This window comes from Podarcis cretensis (genome assembly GCF_951804945.1).
Source record: "Podarcis cretensis genome assembly, chromosome: 14".
In the NCBI taxonomy this organism is placed as follows: domain Eukaryota; kingdom Metazoa; phylum Chordata; class Lepidosauria; order Squamata; family Lacertidae; genus Podarcis; species Podarcis cretensis.
Genome location: NC_137183.1, coordinates 22,982,762 through 23,003,137, shown reverse-complemented (window position 1 = coordinate 23,003,137; position 20,376 = coordinate 22,982,762). Strand labels below are relative to the sequence as shown.

General features: G+C 40.9%; 1 protein-coding gene across 9 annotated transcripts in view; it reads left to right on the top strand.

Moving 5' to 3' along the window:
- MEF2A (myocyte enhancer factor 2A) overlaps window positions 1-20,376 on the top strand; it is a 93,357-nt gene that overhangs the window by 38,899 nt on the left and 34,082 nt on the right. For 6 of the 9 annotated variants that reach the window (XM_079954307.1, XM_079954306.1, XM_079954308.1 and 3 more), the window contains one exon: window positions 19,107-19,244. In XM_079954307.1, the coding sequence (XP_079810433.1) occupies window positions 19,107-19,244 (138 nt within the window). Of the gene's footprint in view, window positions 1-18,910; window positions 19,043-19,106; window positions 19,245-20,376 lie in introns of all 9 variants that reach the window. The other 3 variants (XM_079954312.1, XM_079954310.1, XM_079954314.1) reach the window with 1 other exon arrangement.

Genomic DNA, 20,376 nt, shown 5'->3' with positions numbered 1-20,376 from the left:
TCCTTTCAGAAAACAGGAACTCTGCAAAATCTTGAGTATGGTCTTTGTACAAATATGAGATGAGATTAGCAATAGCTACGTTAGACTAATTTAGTGTCTGCATTGCAGAATAATATATATGTGCTTAAATTAGATTTTTTAAAATCGGTTTTTACAGTATGGTTTTTCCTTCCACTCTTCTTTACCCAATCAAATCTAAGGGCATCCTTTAATATGACTCTCTTGCAACCAGGCAATTCCACTAGTTGTCTTTTGCAGGGGAACCATACTCTCATTTCTGCTGAACTACATTTCATTCCAGGTTTACTCCCATAGTTGTACACTTTTATTTTTTGAAGCTTGTGTTTTGTTCTGACTAGTATGTGCATTGTTACTGAAGGAAGCATGTAGTAGTTTGGGATTTTCATAGTTCTCTGGTCACACATGACCTGACTTATAGCATTGTTTTGGGCTGACTTTATATTAAGGTCCAGCTGATTATGTTGAGTGTTGTCAAACAACTGGAAACTTGCTTATGTTAGCTCCCACCCCCAAGGGGCAGGTTCTTGTGCCCAATCTTGTGCTACATCTCTCTGAAATGCATCTCTTCTCTCTCCCCCCCCCCCCAGCTCTAAGCTTGGAGCTGAGGAGAAGAATTCTGCTCCTAACTTGAAGCTGGAGCTAGGTGTGTTGACCTGCTTTTGATTCTTTACCTGATTGGTGCTCAGAGTGCCCTGTTTGGCAGATTCTGTCTCCCATTAGCAGCTCTGAGCTAGAGATAAAGGATGGGGACTCGTTATTGTTCTGCACTTGTACCTGGCAAATACAGAGCCAAATAAATAACCCCAAACTTCAGTTGAACTTCGGAGCTAGGGATGGGCCATGAATCATTCCTTCACTGATGTTCCCGGGTTTGGATGAAGCTTTGGGCTCATCTCAGTTGACAGAGCCTCGTTCTCCCCTTGCTGTAGTGTGGGTTGTGTGTTAGATTGTCCAACCCTGAATGTTGTTTAAAAAAACCCTGGTCACAATTTCAAGAACCAGAGACTTTTTAGTTTCCTGCTTTTAGTATCCACACAGATAAGTTGTCATCATGGGGCAAACTAAATTATATGCCATAACACTGGGATGGGAAACCTCTAGCCCTCCAGGTGGTGTTTGACTACAATTCCTATCATCCTGGACCATTGGTCATGCTGGCTTGGGCTTATGGGGGTTGAAGTCCAATAACATCTGAAGGGCAACAGATTCTCCACCCATGCTTTAGTAAGTAAATCCAGTTCTTTTGTTGACTCTAAAATTGGTTACCTTTCATAATTACTAATCACGTTTACAAATAAATCTTTGTTCTCTAGTTCAGTGTACTACTTGTGCAACAGGAATCTATTGACTGTCCAGACCATGAAAATTATTGTATAAAGCTGGGTGGTGTCTCTTCTTAGGCAAGTAGCAAATGGTTTCTGAGGTGAAGATGGGTGGGACACATAATCTTAGTCAACATTCTGAATTGCTCATTTGTAGGTATTCTTCCTTTATTGAGTTGGCAAATACTGTATAGATACTTGTGGATATGCAGAGATGGACAACAGTTCTTGCTGTGCGCTAGAGCCTTCTGTACATGGAAGTATCTTGCCTATGTGTCAGCCAGAAAATTTAGCTGTTACATTCAGGTAACACATGGGTGATTACAGACTGCAATCTGTTTTAACTGTTTTTAAAATTTGTAAATTGCTGTAACCTGCCCTGCAACCTAATGCTAAGAAATCTAAATAATGATGATGGGGATTAATCTGTCCAGTGAGAATCTCTCCTCCCATATGAAATATCTAGAATATTACCCAATGAGCTTATATTTATAAGTATCACAGTAGCTTCTTTGACTTCTGGATATATTCCCTTTTGTACCCTGTGTGTCTGACTATCCTTCCTCCCTTTTCACAGTAAAATCTAGACTAGAAGGTTTAGGGTTGGAGTAAATGCATTTACTGTGGTAAATATGTTTATCCTTTGTGTTGATTCTTTGTAAAAATCAAGGTTACTTTCCTAGTGGAATACTAGCATTGAAGTGGAAAAGGGCGGGGGGAAATGAGGCCAGCTGATGGATTCCACCCCCCCTTTGCTTGGGCATGGAACCTCTTTATGCTTGCAGCATGCCTTGTGTGGCTGTTCCAGCAAATTATAGTGAGTGGATGAAAATGGAACTAAATTGCAACACTTCATTGACCTTCAGCAGACCTTATTTTATGTAATTGTATAGTTATATTTCACAGTTCATGGCATTGTGCCAGCATCAGGAGCAAACTTGGGTCTGGCACTGGGATAGCCTTCAGTGCTTGCGGCATGGTGCAATTTGTGCAGTGCCATGTGTAATGCAAGGGTTTTTGCAGCAGTGGCAACACTGGATGAGGCAACAAAGAGGTCAGTTTCTGGGTAGTCCTGCTACTTTCCATGCTACAGGTCTGAAGATTCATTTATTTATTTTTAATCATGTTTATTAGAATTTCCAGAAAAATCCAAAATATAAAAGAAAAAAGAAAAAAAGAAAAAGAAAAAAAGAAAGAAAGAAACATTTACATTTAGGCCTTACTTTCATTAACATCTTTCCAGGACTTCCCTACCCTACCCCCTCTTGTATTCCATTTCCATTAAATTAGTTCCACAAGTTCTTACCCCAAATTTTAAGCTTATTATAATTGGCCCAATATTCAATTTAATTCATCTTATATGACCACTTTCCCTTTAAATTCGACCGTCCTTCAGCTTAAAATTCCCCCCCCCCAAGATCGACCCCTGTTCCCTTCCACGAACTCCCCTCTTTAATACACAGAACAGAACGAAATAAAAAATAAAGAAAACATAGTTCAGAATATAGTTTTACACCCTTTGGATTCCGAATTTCCCTCCCCCCTTTCCGGGTTTCGATCCCCAATGTCCGTCAATCTATCTACTGTCATCCTGGAGGCCCCACATCCATGTCCAGATCTCTCTCAGCTCCACTTTGCCGTCTTTTTAATAGTCTTTGCCATCTTTTTAATAGTCTTTAATTTCGAACACCCAATCTTGGAAAAGCTTTATCTCAAGAAGGTCCATTTTTCTTCCATCCAGATCTCTATATTCAAGAGTAAAACTCAAATTTTATTTCTTAATCCTTTTAAGTCTGGATGTCCCAAATGCTCCCACTTCCAGCTTAGTCCAATTCTTGTTGTTCTCTTTCCTCACTTTCCTCAGGTTTCTTTTCCTGTTCCGCTGCAAAAAACATTCTAATTCCAAAAGCTTCTAGTTCCTCTACAGAGGCTTTATTTATTTATTCAGGAACAAAAACTTGCGTCAAGTCCCTTCCGTTCTTCAATAGATATATCTATTGTCTCCTTTAGTGTAGAGACCTCTGTAGACAAAATAGTGTTTCGTTTTTGCAGCTTTTCCAGGAGATAAAAAGTCCTGTTCAGTTCCACGAGTATTTTTTCCACTTACAACGATTCTTGTAGTGTCCCAAAGCTCCCTCTAGAGGGATTACAGTAACTTAGTTTTCTTCCAGATCACACCCAAAAGTCAAACTAACTTGTTATTCCTTGTTTTCAACAATTTATATCCAAATTGTAACAAATATAACCGGCAAAGTCATCGTAACAAAGTTCTCCTTTTATTCTCCAACTTTGACAGCTGCTTTGACAGCTGTCAAAATCTCTATATCTCCTCTCCAGGCTCTCTCACGGATCACTCCCGGTTCCCGGGGGGTTGCACTTTAGCTCATACAATCCACTTTTCTCCTCCAGCACAATCTTGTAGTTTCCCATTGTGAAATTAATAACTTTTATCAATAAAAAACAGACCCTTCTCTCGATCTTAGTTGTCAGATCCTTGCTTTAAATCATCTACAACAGGGGGGAGGCGGACTTCCTTTTTGCACCTCCCCCGCTCGTTCCGAATTTTAAAAAAAATTATTTCCTTTTAGATACGATTTCCCAATTACTCACGGGTTGTTATTTTTAGTCCAAATTTTCAATGGAAGAAGTCAGCGCTCTCCGTCGAATGGCATGCGGCTTCACTCGGCAGGGGAAGCGGAGGACTCATAGCACCACACCACCCCCCGTCCCCCGCTCCGTAGCCTTTAAAAAGGCTCCTTCGCGGGTCGGGGGGGCGCAAACGGTGCCCGCCGAGTCACCAGGTCCATGGGCTTCTGTGCCCATGGTTTTTGAGGGTCCCCGCGTCGCCGGCGCGGCGGGACCCAACCCCTGCTGAGCAGACTCCCTCCGGAGCTCGGAGGGAGTCCGCCATTCGGCGATGGCGCCAACCCGGAAGTCCCTGAAGATTCAAGAGAGCAAGAAAATTGCATCATAGGATAAAGTGCTAGGTAAGGGGGTTTCTCTGAATGCAGGTAGAGCTGGATGGCTCTGCTTTGCTTACCAGGCTCACAGTCGTTCTTGAGCAACCAAGAGAGCAAGTACTATTTTGTGACTTAACTTAAATCAGATTGTAAGAGAAGGGTGTGAACTACACTGCTGCTTGCAGTATCTGAGATGTATTAAGCAGTAGCTAGTATAAATACCCAAATAAAAATAAATACAAACTTTCAGAAGTTTCTAATAAAGTCCTGTAACTTTAAAGTTTATCACTGCTAGAATTTTATTTATCCCACTGCCGTCCTTGGTATGCTTCATTTTTCATCTTGGAAGACCTCCAACAAAGCTTACAAAAATGTAATAAAAGACCAGAAATGAAACAAACAATATAACTATGAAATCGCATGAAAAGCACAAGAGCAGCATCACAAACAGAAATAAAAATATTCAGTGGCACACATACTTATTCAGCATTCAGAAACCTTCCTTGGATGACTAGATTCCCCCCCCCCCCCCTCACTAAAATGCAAGTATACTTCCTTGGGAGGATGTTGTACAGTCATGGCACCACAATTGAAAATGTCCTGTCCCTTGTGCCCACCCCACTCATTTCTGAGTCCAGAGACATGGAGCAAGACCTTGGAAGCAATGACAGGAAGTAGAATTTTCCAAAACTGAAAAAATTCCAGTGGAAATTTTCCATTCCAGAAGTTGGTTAGTAACCACAAATGAAGCCAATGACAAATATTAGCCAAGATGGTTTCAAAATGTTCAGTTTTGTTTGCTAAATACAAGCAAAATAATCATGTTAAATTAGATGACTCTCTAAGCATCAGAACATTTTCTAATATGATTTACCTGCATAGGAAAATTTTTCACTTAATTATTTTCCAGAAAAGACACATCAGTCCTCAGATGTTGATGAAAATGTAGGAATAGGTAGATGTATCCTGAAGCAATTCTTCAAATATCCCTGCACCAAACTGCTTAGGACAAGATGAGAACTGTAGTCCTACTACACCTGGAGGGCCATAGGTTGCCCACCCCTGGTTTAGAGCGTTAAAGGTTAACACGAGCACCTTGAATTACACCTGGATACAAATCTTTGCTAGTGAATCTGGCATAAAAATCTGACATACGCTGAGAAAATTCCATTTGTAAGTCTTGCTGCCTCATTTTGGACCGGTTGAAATTTTGGACTACTGCTCAAAGGTGACCTTAGGGAGAAGTGTTACACTAGTTGAACCTTCTATGAATGATCTTGACCAGGTCTGCTTTTTCAAGTGTGGAATCCATTAATGGTATCTAAACTCAAGTGCCACTTTTAGTTGCAGTGCATTTTAGAGCATCTAAATATCTTTGGAAGTTAACTATCTGGGTTGATTGTGTGATGCATTACAAAAAGCAAGCTACCAAAACTATGTTTACAGTTTAATTTTATTCTTCGAGGATAGCGATACAGCTTTGAAGCTCTGAAATTGCATGTCATTGTCTGCTAGTTCTGTCCTCTTCTATTAAGAGAGCACTTATTCAGTACAGCCCCCTCATTAATTTAAAGTGACATAGTTCAGGCAGTTGTCTAAAACGTGACCTACCTTCTTTTTCGTCCTGTGTGACACTAAACAGCATTTCTGCTAGTCACACATACGGGAAGAAGAACATTTTAATATCTCTCTTAAGTTGAAGTACAATTTTAAAATGTTGAAATCGCATGCAGAAGCATGGCTTTAGTGCAGGGTTGGGGGGCCATGAGTTAGGTTTCCAGAGAATTTCAACATGGATGTTGATTCACTTGCTGCCTTAGCTTTTTACTGTGCTATTCTTGCTTAACCCACTGTGCTTTATCACTGGGCGGGAACAGGTGCAAATGAAATGAGACTCATTCAGCAATATATTTTTGTATTTTTCAGTGTTTGAACGTAATTTCCATGTTTTCCTATACACTAGGGCGCAACAGCTCTGTGAAGTGTGCAGTAGTGGCAACAGAAACAGTTACTGAAACAGTTCACAGTATTGGTTAAAGTTGCTGCTTTTTTTTGAAGAGCAGTTTAGCATTTAAGCCCTGATCACTCAGTGGCTCTTACTGACTCTGGTAAGTCGAATCTCTCACTTGCCGCATGTGGCAGTTGGAGTTTCCAATTGGCTGAAAGTGACCACTGCTAGAGAGTTAAATTTTCTGCTTTGGAAGCAAGGGGCTGCATCCCTTCAGCATACTTGGCCTGTGCTGAGTTGGGCTGAGTAGCTGTTTTTAAAATATGGTCAGTCTTGAATTACTATGCACTTTGGATAGCACAGATGGTCAGTGCATGTACCTCATGCAGCCCACAGCACCTCTGAGAACTCTGCCCTTTCAATCCCAAGCCAGAGGCAGAAGCTGTAAAGAACTTGGAAAAGGTGTCCCAGACCAGCAGAGTGCTTTTGAAAACATGGATGTACTCAGAGCCTGCTTTCAAAGGTAGCCTTGCCTGCATGGGAAGTGTCAGCCCCCATCATGCCCCAGACAGGGAGAACTGAACTATAGAGCAGGAGTAGTGAACCTCAGAGCCACTGACCCAATACTGCCCTCCAGGCACCTCTATTGGGACCTTTGATTTCTCCCCAGCCCACACCCCTCACTGGCCCTGCTTTGCCTTACTGGAGCATGTCCTTGAACTCTGATAATGCCTCTTACTTGTCTGAGTGGAAGAGAGAGGGGGGTGTACTTTAAAATTTGCATTTGTTTTTCTGACCCCTAAAAAGTTTCCCAGAAGGAAATGTGGCCCTTGAGCTAAAATGGATTTCCTACTCTTGTTTTAGAGGCAGATCTATTATGCAGTCTATTAATAATTCTTCGCCTTTCTATGAAGATGCTGAAGGATAATGTCCCAATAAAGACTCAAAAACATATATCAGTATTATTGTCAAACGCACACACACGAACCAGCACAGATCTGCCAGATGCAAGGTTGAATAAATATGTCTTCATACACAAAATGAGTAGTACATTCATAGTCTGATTTAGTTCTAGAACAGGAAGAGGTTTTCATTTAAAGATTGATAGTTCAGTATGTTTGCTTTGAAGGCTGCGTAAAATAAGAACCTTACAGGGTCTTCTGGTCTGTTCCAGGCCCAGAAATAGTTGATGAGCAGCCAAACACCTGCATCTATTTCTATAATAACCGATCTTAAAGCAGAGCAGACACCTGGATTTTCAGATAGACATTTACTTGATGATCCTGATAGAAGGGTGAAATTAAATGAGTGAACTTATGTCAATGTTTGTGTGCCATTTTTTGCTACGTTGTTCTGTCCTTCCTTGGAGAGCACTCTTATTTTCAAGTGAAAAGATACACTGCTGAATTTGTTGTGCCTGTGTTAAAATATTTTAAACTAATCCTAGGCTTAGGGCTAGTTCCCTCAGGACCATGGCACGCAGGGAGGGGTAGTTTAACCCTTCCTTCCACAGCCACAATCTCATTGGCAGCACCCATCCCCAGAGAACACATAGTATTTAAATTAGCAATAGGAAAAAAAGCTCCCATTGGATCATAGTGTTGTGGTCCTGATGAAAATTGGGAGGGGGCTTATCCTCACTTAGAATTACATTTTTAAAATTTCTTGATTTTAGGAAGATCATTGAGATTGATGTAGATAGGTCCTCAAAGAACTACAGTAGCTTGTGACAGGCCTCATTCAAAGCCCAAAGGCGAATTTGCTTCTGTTGGACCCCATCAGCTAAGAAAATTTGATGGATTTTTGGGAATCCAGTGAGTTGGCCTGTGCAGTGCAAATGTAATATCTGATAAGTTCTTGGATTGTCATGTATTAAAATTGGTGTGGTTTGTCTTTGACACATGCCTTTTGCTTACTTTCTTTTTTGGAAGGGGGAATTATCCAGCTGACAGCTACAAAATGCCCCCCCCCCCCGGTAGCAAAATGAATTATTTTAATGCCATGCTCCTTTGGTGATTTTTGAAAAGGTTGATAATATGGAAAAACTTATTGGCCAATCACTTAACTGTCAAAAAACCCTGTTGCTAAAATAGTAATAATTCAGGATGATGAATATCCAGAATTTTGTTCTATAGTTGCATGTTGGCACACATTCTGGTTTACCTGCCTCCAGAAAAATGAAACTTATGGGCCTTCCCCCTTGACCTAAAAAGAAACTAGTTCTGCAGAATCAGAAGCATTCTAACTTTGACATTGTAACAAACTGTTGAATTTTCTATGGCCAGCCTCTAAAGTCTATCTTTATGTGTGCCCAGAGGCTTTGTGGATATGAACTGTGGCCATCTAGGCAGAACTGCAAATTGCTTTGGAAACTCCCCTGGATTTCTTCATTCCAAAAAACACACAAGCTGTTCAGTGATGGAAAAAGGAGAAGGCCACTTGTATGAATCTGCTAGAAATGTTGAATAATATTTGTCAAGGGCAAGCTGAGCATGGGACTGTTGCGATGTACTCAGTGGCAGAGGAAGCGGTGTGTGGTGCAGGCAGTCCACCCCGGGTGTCTTTGCTGAGGGGGGTGACATTTGGCCCACCGCCTACCCACGACTCATAAGCCTACCCCAAGTCTATTACTATTATTTATACCCCGCCCATCTGGTTGGGTTTCCCCAACCACTCTGGGCGGCTCCCAACAGAATATTAAAAATACGATAAATACAAGTGGTAGACATTCGTGACCACTTCTGTGACTTATGCTTCTCTGGAAAGCAACCCGTTAACTCAACTGTTTATTGCTTATGTGTGCAATTAAAGCAGAAGTATTTGTAGATTAACCCTCCCCCACTTAGATCATCCAAAGTGAACCTTGAAGGAGAAATTGTGAATACAAAACATTTTTCATAATGATTATTTTAACCATATAAATGCAAATTAATATTTGTAATTTAATATAAATGTAATTGATCATTCTATCCTGCCTCGTGTCACAATAAACCTATTCCTAGCCACATCGATTGCAGTGAGTCTTGTTTTCTTCAGCAGTGTGTTAATAAGTGTATTTAGGATTTCAGTCTTAGAAGTATTTTATGTTGTTTGCAACAGCATTGTTATATACAGGAGTACCTCTAGTTGCGGACACGATCCGTTCCAGGGTGCTGTTCGCCCCCCCAAAAGTCCGCAACTAGAGCGGCACTTCTGCGCAAGCGTGGAGCGCAATGGAGCGCTTAGAAGTATGTCTGTATATAAAAAAAGACCTGAGAGCATGTTTATTTGTAAATATTAGAAATTTACAATGTTTTTTATTAACATTAGATGTAAATAGTATTTCATGCTATATGGGGGTTATATTTTCCTATGCGTGTTTATGAATGCTAATTTTTATTGGAATTGTGTAGCATACTGAATATGCTATACTATAATAACAGAAGATGGCTCTTTTCTGCAAATTGTAAATAGAATTGTGAATGCAAGCCTTTACATGTTCTTTAATTTGATTAAACTTTAGGTAGAGTTCCATTGCACCTGGAAATTAATACCTGCATTTAAAAATTAATCCTCCAGTCGCATAAATCTTGAGTACCTACAAAGTCAAACTGAATATTCTGTTCAATCAAGGTTAAATTAAACTGAAACTGATTCCAGCTGGCATTGTACCAGGCTGTTTTAGTAAATCCAGCCAAATTGTTGCTTGACATTAGGGATTACAGAATAATATAACAGGCTGGGTATTGTGTGTGAGGTTTTTTATTATTATTTAAAAATATGCTTGTATTTGTATTAGGCATCATGGTGAATTTTATGCAGGTGTTAGGAGGATGTAGAAATCCTTTGGAATAGTGCCAAAATATTTAAGCATAAAATAGAATCATCACTTGTGTTTGCTTTTACGTATGAGTGGAATGAGGATTGAAGTGTAAGTCACAGATAAAAGTATTTTTTTTGTACTCCTATGATGTAAAGGTGTGTAATCAGCTTGTCACCAGGTGAGCTGCATGGCTGAACAGGCATTTTGTCCCATGTCTTGGATGTCCATATTCAGTATATAGTGCCATACTAGTTATATAAGATTGTCCTCAGATTGTCCTATGGAACACTTCCTTTCTAAAGTGTGATGAGCGTAGCAGCAAATTTGCCGGCTCCTACTGACTATCTTCTCTCCCTAAACTGTTCAGGCAAACCCCATGAGCAATCTGTCAAAATTTTACTAGACAGGCCAGAACAAGTACAGAGACCAGGCTTAAATCTATCCCTTGGATTCTGAACTGGCAGCTACTGAGTCACCCTTCCCACTAAACTCAGCATGGTTAACCTTGACCAACCCTTTGGTGGCCACATGCTACGGTGGCTGTGGCCATGGACACACCACAGACAAAGGCACATTGCCCTGACCTGTGCAGGTCAGCTGGCGAGGGGGATAATTGCCCTCTCCCCACTTAAATGACAAATCTGGTAACAGAAGAGGGGGCAGTTTGTGTATCCATCAAATGACTGGGCTGGATGGAAAGGTTTATACTTATCTGCCCTCCCCAGTGCTATGTCTACTTTAATTTTTCTTCCCATTTTGCAACCAAAATAGCAATGTCTGAGTGGGTGGGAAAATTCCCTAGAGGGCCTGATGAAGCTCCCAGGCCAGTGACTAGCAACCTAGCTAATTTTTTGGTGCTGGGTATCTTGGCCCCTGAGAGTAGCAGTGGCTTTAAGTCCACAAAGCAGACAGATTGTCTCTCAGATGGCGAAGGTACATGACATTTAACGGAAGAGCATAGATATGAAAAAGCTAACTACAGGATATTGACTATGAAGGCTCTACCAGACCCTGTTCTAGCAATATTTACTCTGGATGGACACACGACGCTAGCAAAAGTAATGAATTGCTTTTAGCAAATTCTGAATATGCACTGGATTTGGTAGGGAAAAGATTATATACTGGAGGGGGAAAGCAAGTAACAGTTGTTCTGAGTAGATCCATTTAGTTGATCTACATAGAAGAGATTCTGATTTCTCAGGTAGAACATTTGCAAATACAGCATTTCTTGGGGCATCATTTTTTTCTTTTAATCCTATCAGCAAAGGTCCCAGTTTAGTCTTACTGTGCTGGCATTTGTAGTAATACTTCATATGCCATTGCATCAGACTGCCCAGGTTTCCATAAAGACAGGATGAACTCTATAAGACAGCATTTTTTGCTTCCATCCAGAGCCACTTCAGCCATCATGTATTTTTTGCCAACCAACTTGCAGTTTTCAGGGATGAATGGTTAGATATTGCCCCAGTTCTTTCAACTTCATGGGTTGGATTTCATCTCAGGTATGTAATTTGACTTGAGCCTTCAGACTCCAGGGTAGCTCCATCACTCCTATTGCTAGATGAGGTGTCAACTATTTGGAAAATGGAGCCATAGAGTAGGTTTTGCATTGTAATGCTTACAAAGTTTTTATTTTAGTTACTTTGATTGTAGATGTCCCATTTAGCAACCTCAGAGCTGTCAGTGGAGACCATTGTCCATTTGTTTTGTAAAGATGGTCAGTTTGCAGTCCTGGACATCTAGAATTCATATTTTTGCAGGGCCATCAGACCAAAAACGCTGGTCTTTTCTTAGACTTACATATGGAATTGGACATTTTCAGTTCAGAGTCCTCCAGTTTGGTCTCTTAAGAGTATGCGTCTACTCCCAGGCTTTGGAGCTCCTTACTGAGGAAGGTTTATCACACCCTATTTTTTGCAGGAGGACAAAAAACTTTTTTATTTAAACAGACATTTGGACACTTAACTGACACGCTAGGGGTCTTTTTTGCTGCCTTTTCTGTTAATAATTTTTTACTATAATTATGTTCCTAACTGGTTACCATCTTTTTCATATGCTGTCACCTAATTATTATACACCTTTATTGTTATATAGTATATTATGCATTAGATTTTATCGTTAGCTGAATAGTATGAATGCCAAGACCTATATGCTGTAGGAGTGGGGCAGTAATTTGAAGGCAGTGGCAATGGATTGTTGTCAGAGTTCTATACAAGGGGGTCATATCATTCAGAATCTCCCGGACTTCATGACTGACACCTGCTACTTTTTGTCCATTTGGCATACCTTTACTTTCATTTACTCCAGTTCTGATCCCCCAGATCTTGTCAGTACAGTGAAGGTTGACCAGTCCTAACTCCTGATCATTACTCCATTCTGTCCCCACCCCCCGTCTCCAACCATGACAAGGTTAATCTTCATTGAAGTGTGACCTTTTACTATCTGCATCCTTCTGAGCTCTGAGCATGGATTCACCATTATGGAAATAGGGCACTGATGATGAGGTGGCCAAAGGCAGCTGGTCTTTGTGGAATTGCAGTTTGCTTACATACATATAATAATAAGGTAATGCTGTCATCATGCTGCAGTTTGCTTGGTTGCCTACAAATGCTGCTGCAAGCTACAACATGACAACAGCCTTCTGAGAGCTGTTGGGCCATCACAGCAGCATTGGCAGGTGAGGGAGAAGGGAAGCAGAAGAGGGAGATGGATGTGGGTGGGTGCTTAGGTGAGCCATGGAAAAACTGTCAAGAAAGGGTGGGGCAACTACTCAGCAACCATCCTGCTCTGATGATGACCGCCTCACACAGATAACTTGGAGGCAGCTGGCTGGCTGGTCCCCGCAAGCTGCAGAGGAACAGTCAGTTCAGGACAGGGAAACTCCCCAACAACCATCCTGCTCTGCCACCACCTACTGCCTTCCTCCTCCTCACCCTCTACTGCTGAGACGGAAACAGTGTTGTTGATATGAGGCAGGCAATATGAGCAGGAGGAGGTCTAAGGGAAGGAGGGTTTGGTGAGGTCTAAGGGGAGAGTTGATAAGGGGGTGGGTTGGTGGGGGTTAGTGAGTGAAGCGATCAGGGGCTCAGCCACTAGTAGAAACACAGTTCTTTTAGATTGGAGAGCATGAGACTAGGACTGTAAGCATTCAGTCTTTGCCTTCATGATTCATGTCCACACAGTTGCTACTGCTGATATATAGATAAGTGAGGTGGGGATGGGGATGGAACTTCACAGAAGATATGCTAGGGAACCTTTAATCTCAGGTCCTAATCTGTTTTGAGGTTATGATCATAATATGTTTGAATTGATGCATCTGCAGAGTGGTTCCTGCAGAGTCCCTTTAGGGACATAATGGATGTAGATTTCTTTGCCATCTGAAAAAATAAGAAAGTGTCAGGTTCTGGAATCAAGGAGGAGCCAGTCTCTCTGCCCCTGGGGATGTTTACAAGGGCCGTAAATTGAACCATGGCAGATTAAGGGCCATCCTTGTTGACACAGCATGGCAATATCTCCCCACTGAAGGCGGCGTTGCATGGCTGAGTGGTAGTATTCCATGATTTCCTGTCTTCCTTTCACAGAATTGAAAGTAACCCCTTTTCAGTATCTCCCATACTTATGTATGAAAGCATGTCAGATGGGGATGCCATAACATTCTCCTTTGATGAAGTCCAAGAGATGCACTGCTTTACTGGAAGAAATTCTTCCAGTAAGTGTTGATGTTGTCCCTTAGTAAAATTTGCAGATTTCATTTTTGATTTTTTCATTTTTGATTGCCAATGGTGAACTCCTCTTTAAACCTACTTCAGGGCCATATTTGCACATCATATTCTGCTGGATGTTTTAATAGGCATTCTCCCATGATTTTGCGAAGCAGTTTCTCACAGGGTTACTTGACAAGTTTCTCCTGTTGTGGAGCCATCTCTTGAGGGAGCCTGTTGCTCTTTCTTCACAGCTTATGATAAAACTTCTTGTGCCCTTATATGTATGTTCTTTGGACAGTCTTTCTTCTTTAAGGTTGCATTTCTATTAGGGGGGTCAAAAACTGCAGGTGGCCATGTTGGTGGGAGGGGGAGGAATTACAAGTAGCAACAGGCTATTGAAAGAAGCAGGAATGGAAAGTGTGGTATAGCAGAGTTTCTTCACTTTATCAATATTTGGAAAAGTCACATTTGTCAGATTACACAGAGGCAATAAAGGAGACAGCAAGAGTTGCTATTAGTTGTTGTGAATATTCTTTGTTATGAATATTCAAAGAAGCCACCTCCTTTCTCTACTATAAAGGCTTTCACAGAGAGCATGATCATGCATTTTGAAAGAACTAAGCAGGTGAGGCTCCTTGATTTATTTACTTGACACAGTGTAGGAAAGGAGCAAGCACCCTGTGCTCTGAAAGTTTGCAGAGGTTGCTGCGTTTTGACTGTCATGGTTGAGACCTCACTAGTATGGCCACAGTGAGAGCAATTTGAAGACTAATGTTTACCTGTAACCCCTTGACTGTGCTCAGGTGCAGCTTTTTGTACAAACAGGATTTACACCAGGGATGGGGAATCTGTGGCCCTCACAGATGTTACTGGATTCTAGTTCCTATCAGCCCCAAAATCAGTGTCTACTGTTTCGATCTAGTGCTTCTATGAATATCATAATTGTAACCTGCTTCTTGACAGTGTCATCCTGTTACCACCCTGTAAATGTTGTTTTCAAGAGAATGGTGCATACCTGACCTTGAACTGGTCTTTGGGGGACACTTGGAAACAAGATTTCTCACTGCTTTCAGAATGTGAATGCATGAGTTCTTGCCAATATCACACTGAGCTTCAGAAGCACCTTGACACCTACAGGATCTTGCTTCTGCTTCCAAGTGCTTCTGAACACAGTGTTGTATCAGCCATGAGATCTCTTCCCTGCCCCTGAATTGTGAGAGAGGCTGAGTTCTGAAAACCACAGATGTTACTGGCTGACAAAATCTGTTGGTCTCTCACTGTGGAGAAAGAAGAGAGTGTCCACAAAGAAGGCTCTCTGTCATAGCAGCTGACCTTGCATTTTGTTTAGAAAAGCCTTTTTAAACAGTACAAAACTCAAAATATATGAAGTACCAAATAGAGGATATGATGCAAAGTGTAATTACGATGGGATTTTGGAATCTTTTCTTTCGCACCGCACATAGGTGCATTCCCAACATTTGGGTCTTTCTCACTTTTTGAGCCATGGTGGGACATAGTTGCCCATTAGAAAACAGCCCACTGATTCTGCCCAGTTAGATTAGAGCATTCCACTTGTGCCTCCCTTGACACAAAGAGTAACAGTTTACTCTTATGGTACTTGATAATGATAAAGTAAGTGGTACTCTTATCAGAGTTGGGCCCACAAAGGGATGTTTCTGTGCATGCAATTAGGAGACCAAATGCCTTGGCTTTGACTTGTTTCATCAGAAATGGGAGACTATAACTTTAAGTGGCCCAAGAGTGACAAGAACTTGGTTTAGAGTGAGGGTTTCCAGAATCTGAAGTGGGAGATTGTGAAACCTTTTCCTTCCTCCTGAGTTAAAGCAGGGTTAATTCCATTCTTAACACGATAAAAATAACAATTACGAAGAGTGCATATGTTCTTTTGTTCTGAGTTTAAAAGGATATGCTTCAGAGTGTGGGATGAATTGATTCTAGATTTTTCCTTTAATACACTGACTGAACACTCCATAATGCTTCTAGATTAAAATATAATACATACATCACACACAAAATAAGATTGCTGTGTTTCTTGGAAATGGTCAGCAGCCTCTGGCTTGTACTTTTTTTTCTAATTTAAGATAGTGTTTTTTTAATCTACATTTCTTTTTTTCTGGCTATTCAAGTATAAAGTGTTGAGACATGTTGGGCAAAATGTGTGTATTCTGGTATGAATGCCACAATCTTTCTAAATCTATTTATAGTATTCAATAATTTGTAAAGGTTAACTGTAATCCAGACTGTAGTGTTAGCATTTTCCCTGCTGATATCAGTGTAGAAGACTGGCAGGCTTAGCCTTGTTGAAGGTTTGGGAGGGTTAGCAGCTTTCAAAGTGCTGGACAGCAGGGCCATGTATGGTTAAGTCCATATACATATCCACCTGATTGGTTAGGCTGTGCTGCTAAGTGTTGTGACAGGTGTTGCCGAAAGCTACACCTGTTTTCCTGAGAATGCTGATTTAGTGGGAGTTCCAGGCACTGTCTGTGGGACTTGCAACACCATGCCAAGTAACCTGAGAAGGAATGATATCTAACTGATGGCTTGAGAGCTTTACACAATTTTATTGTGTTACGTGAAATGCTAAGTGTACTTTGGAGCTGCTAGGAAAGAAATTTAGCCAAAACTTCCTATATCTGTATTTGCGTAAGGCCCTTGTCACAGCAGCACTCTTGTACACATTTGCAGCCAGCTCTTACCCCTCTTTTACTGCATGAGGAAACAGCATGTGTACAAGTCAGTGAGAGGGGAATGAAGGAGCCAGGGCAGCCTGAGAGGAGCCTGTCTGCCTGCAGCAGACCTTCTTACCAAGATGTTGGGTGGTGGCTCCTGGGAGAGATCCATAAAGGAGGGCAGTGACATCCCCCACATCCATAGAGGCAGCCACACACACAGTACCCTATAATTCATTCCAGTGCTGGAATGGGGAAGTAATGTGTGGAAACCAATCTACCAAAATTGGGGAAGGGACGTTCCTGTCCGAATCAACCCGTACCCATATAGTTCTCTGGTCGCCTCGCTAAAGTAGCTGGAGGGAGGAAAGAGGGAAAGGCAAAGCTGTCCCCTTCTCCCCCTCCCTTTCCCTTTTTTCTGATATCAGTCAAGAGGGTGGAATGGGGTAGGATGGGGTGACACAGGAGAGGACAGGGAGAAAAGAGGTGTCGGGAAAGGATGAGAAAGGGTTGTAGAAGCAGCATGGAAAACCCACCCTGGCTTTGCAGAAAGGAGGAATGTGAGAGTTAAATGCCAAAAGGCCTCATTAGCTACTAGCCAAGCCATACCGTACAGCATATAGTTTATGGCAGTGGTGTCCAAACTTTTTTCAAAGAGGGTCAGATTTGATGAAGTGAAGGGCCGTAGGGGCCAACCAAGGTTGTTGACCTTTTTTTTAGGATTGATATTGTTGACCTTTTTACCTTTTTTTAGGATTTTACCCCAAAGTTGTTGAACTTTTTTTAGGGTTGGAGTTGTTTAGGTTTTTACCCCAGGAAATGAACTGCCACAGGGGCCAGATTACGCCCCTAAAATGGACTTTGGGCATGCCTGGTTTATGGTATTTGCTTCTACAGGATGCAGTGATGGTATTAACTTGGGTGGTTTTAAAATGTGATTAGACATACTGTATTCATGGAAGATAAGGCTATTAATGACCACTAGCCATGATGGCAGTATGCTTCTGTATAACAGCTGCTTGGAATCTCAGGTGGTCAGGAGTACTTTTGCACTTATGTCTGACAACTGGTTGGCCGCTGTCAATAGAATATGCTGGACTAGATAGGCCTTCCTTGGTCTTATCGTTGTCTTACATTAAGACAAGCGGTTACTAGCAGTGGTTGCTAAGAAATTACAAGATAATAACGGCTTCAGATCTGTGTAGGTTTGCTTGAAGACCATTAGAATTCAACTTCTCCAGTGGTGTTTATGAAGTTCAAATAGTTTTGACTAAAGCTTCTCTCCCAGTATTTCTCACAGCAAAATCTTGTAAGTAATAAAATGGGATATATTCTCCTCCTTTCTGGATACCATGGGTGCTTATTATTTATCAACTGATTGGATTTCTAGTTTGTAAACTAAGCATGACGTACTCATAGAATATTATGAGAGAGTGACTTGGGTTCAGAACATACTTTCCCATTAGTGATTTTTTTTTTTTAAAAAACCCAACACCTACAGTTTTACTGTTAGTTGGATTTTAAACACTGCTTAGAATAGTAGTTTTCAAAGTTCCAAAGCCCAGGGAACCTTACATATGTTGGTTTGTCTTCCAAGGAATGCCTTCACCTTGCAGGAAATTTTTATTTTCAACTAGAATCTCTGGTTTACAAAACATGCTTAAATTTACAAAATAAGTTGCACATTATAGAATGTTGGAGTGGAAGATGGAAGACAGAAAAAAGCTGCTCAACCCTTTCTATGCCGGCTCAAAAATTCACAAAGAGAACACTCTTAACAGCTTGTGGAGAGTGATTTCTGAGCTCAAACAGTGCCAGAGGGGGGAAAGGATTAAGCTGCCTCTGCTTGCTTATGCTTCCTTCATTCTAGATCTCAGGGCAGTTTTGGCTTTTAAAAAGCCAAGAGAAAAAATAATGCAGAACCCTGTTTACTGTGCAGTGTGAGCCACAGGAGCTCTTAACCTGGATTAGTTATGACTTTACTTGTTAAATGATCATTAGACTGCCTTGCAAGGTAGATCATTCCCTATCTTCTGTACATCCTTGTTCTAGGATATGCTCTCAGTTCACACAGGGCTGGTGCCTACAAACTGTTCTCACAAATTCTTTTGTGGCTATTTTTAATTGCCAGAGAAAATAGATAGTGGTCAATGAGCTATTACAGTTTCTGACAGAAACCCCCATCCCTTAGAAAAGTTTGAAAATCACTGTAGCAGTTATAAAGGGCAGAGGAAGAGAGAATTGTAGGTATTGTATCCAGTGCTAGTCCTATATAGAGTAGGCCCATTGACGTTGGGATAGAACTGCATGTGTTTAACAATACTAAAGTATCAGTGTATATGGATACACTTATTTCAGTGGCTCTGGTTGTAAAACAGTGTGTACCTTCTTAATGCAAATTTGCGATTAAAAAATTATGGCAAGTTTAGTATTGTCTGTGTGAATTTTCCAATTGTATTTCAGACTTTAAGAAAGAAAGGCCTTAATGGTTGTGAGAGCCCTGATGCTGACGATTACTTTGAGCACAGTCCACTATCGGAGGACAGATTCAGCAAACTAAATGAAGATAGTGATTTTATTTTCAAGCGAGGCCCTGTAAGTACTTTTCTTTGCTCCTACTTTTTATTTGTTGATTCTTTTTATTAACTTCGTTATTTAGGCTCTGAACAAGAAGGAAAACAGAGGGTGCGACAGCCCGGACCCTGACACTTCATATGTGCTCACGCCACATACAGAAGAAAAATATAAAAAAATTAATGAAGAGTTTGATAATATGATGCGGAATCATAAAATCGCAGTGAGTACTGTGGTATGGCTTGTGACTTTATTATATGCATGAGAACATTTTGCAACATCTCCTTAACTTTGAAAGCTACATTAAAGATGACATTGTTGTACGAGCTTATAAAGCAGAAATGTTCATGCAAGATGCATGAATCTGAGACAGAAATCTTGGGATTTTTGTATGAACTCTGAGAAAGGCACTTTTTATGCTATATGTGAGTTAGAAGGCAGCAGGAAAAGCCTCTTACACAGTCCACTTCCTAAGAAGCACTGTTTTCATTAAATTTCTGGTCACAGAGAAACAAAAATGCTTACAGTGTCTACTTTGTTAGCTGAAATCAAACAAGGCCTAGTACAAACCTTTCAGCCCTAGAGAAATCCATTCTGTACAGGCTCCTGTCTTTCTTCAGTCTTTTCTCAATAAACTACAATGGGACCTTGGCTCTCCAACAGCTTGGCTCCTGAAAAACCCGGAAGTGAGTGTTCCAGTTTGCGAATGTTTTTTGGAAGCCGAATGTCTGATGCAGCTTCCGCGGCTTCCGATTGAGTGCAGGAAGTTCCTGCAGCCAATCAGATCCTGTGCCTTGGTTTTCGAACGGTTTTGGGAGTCCAATGGGCTCCCGGAATGGATTAAATTCGACAACCAAGGTACCACAGTAGTTGTTTTCTGTTATTTTGACATGTATCATCCTAGATATGTGAAAAATATGCTGCAGTATTTTTATATTAAAATATTTTCAGAACTGGGTATTCCTTGGTATAGAACTCAGATGCCTTTGAAGTAAAACCTGTAACTCTTAAGAAGTTAAGGCAGTCTGTATATTGTGATCAGTTGTTTTTGTCCCTCACTAAGAAAATCATTGAGAGAGAGAGGATTATCAGCATATGCCATTGAGTAATTGGTCAGATAATTATTGTCCTTAGTCTATAAGGGAAGCCATATCTGAGTGTGATTTTCTTTTGAGAAACCTCTGTAAGTCATTTTGAGAGTGTTTAAGACTATGAAGCAGGATATAAGCATTCTACATAAATGAAAATAAACATGATTGCACAACTATAATTTCCCAATTTTGTTGGCAGAAGCTATGGCATTTTTTTTCAAAACCTTGTTAGTTTCTATTGCTAAATATGTCCTAATATTCTTT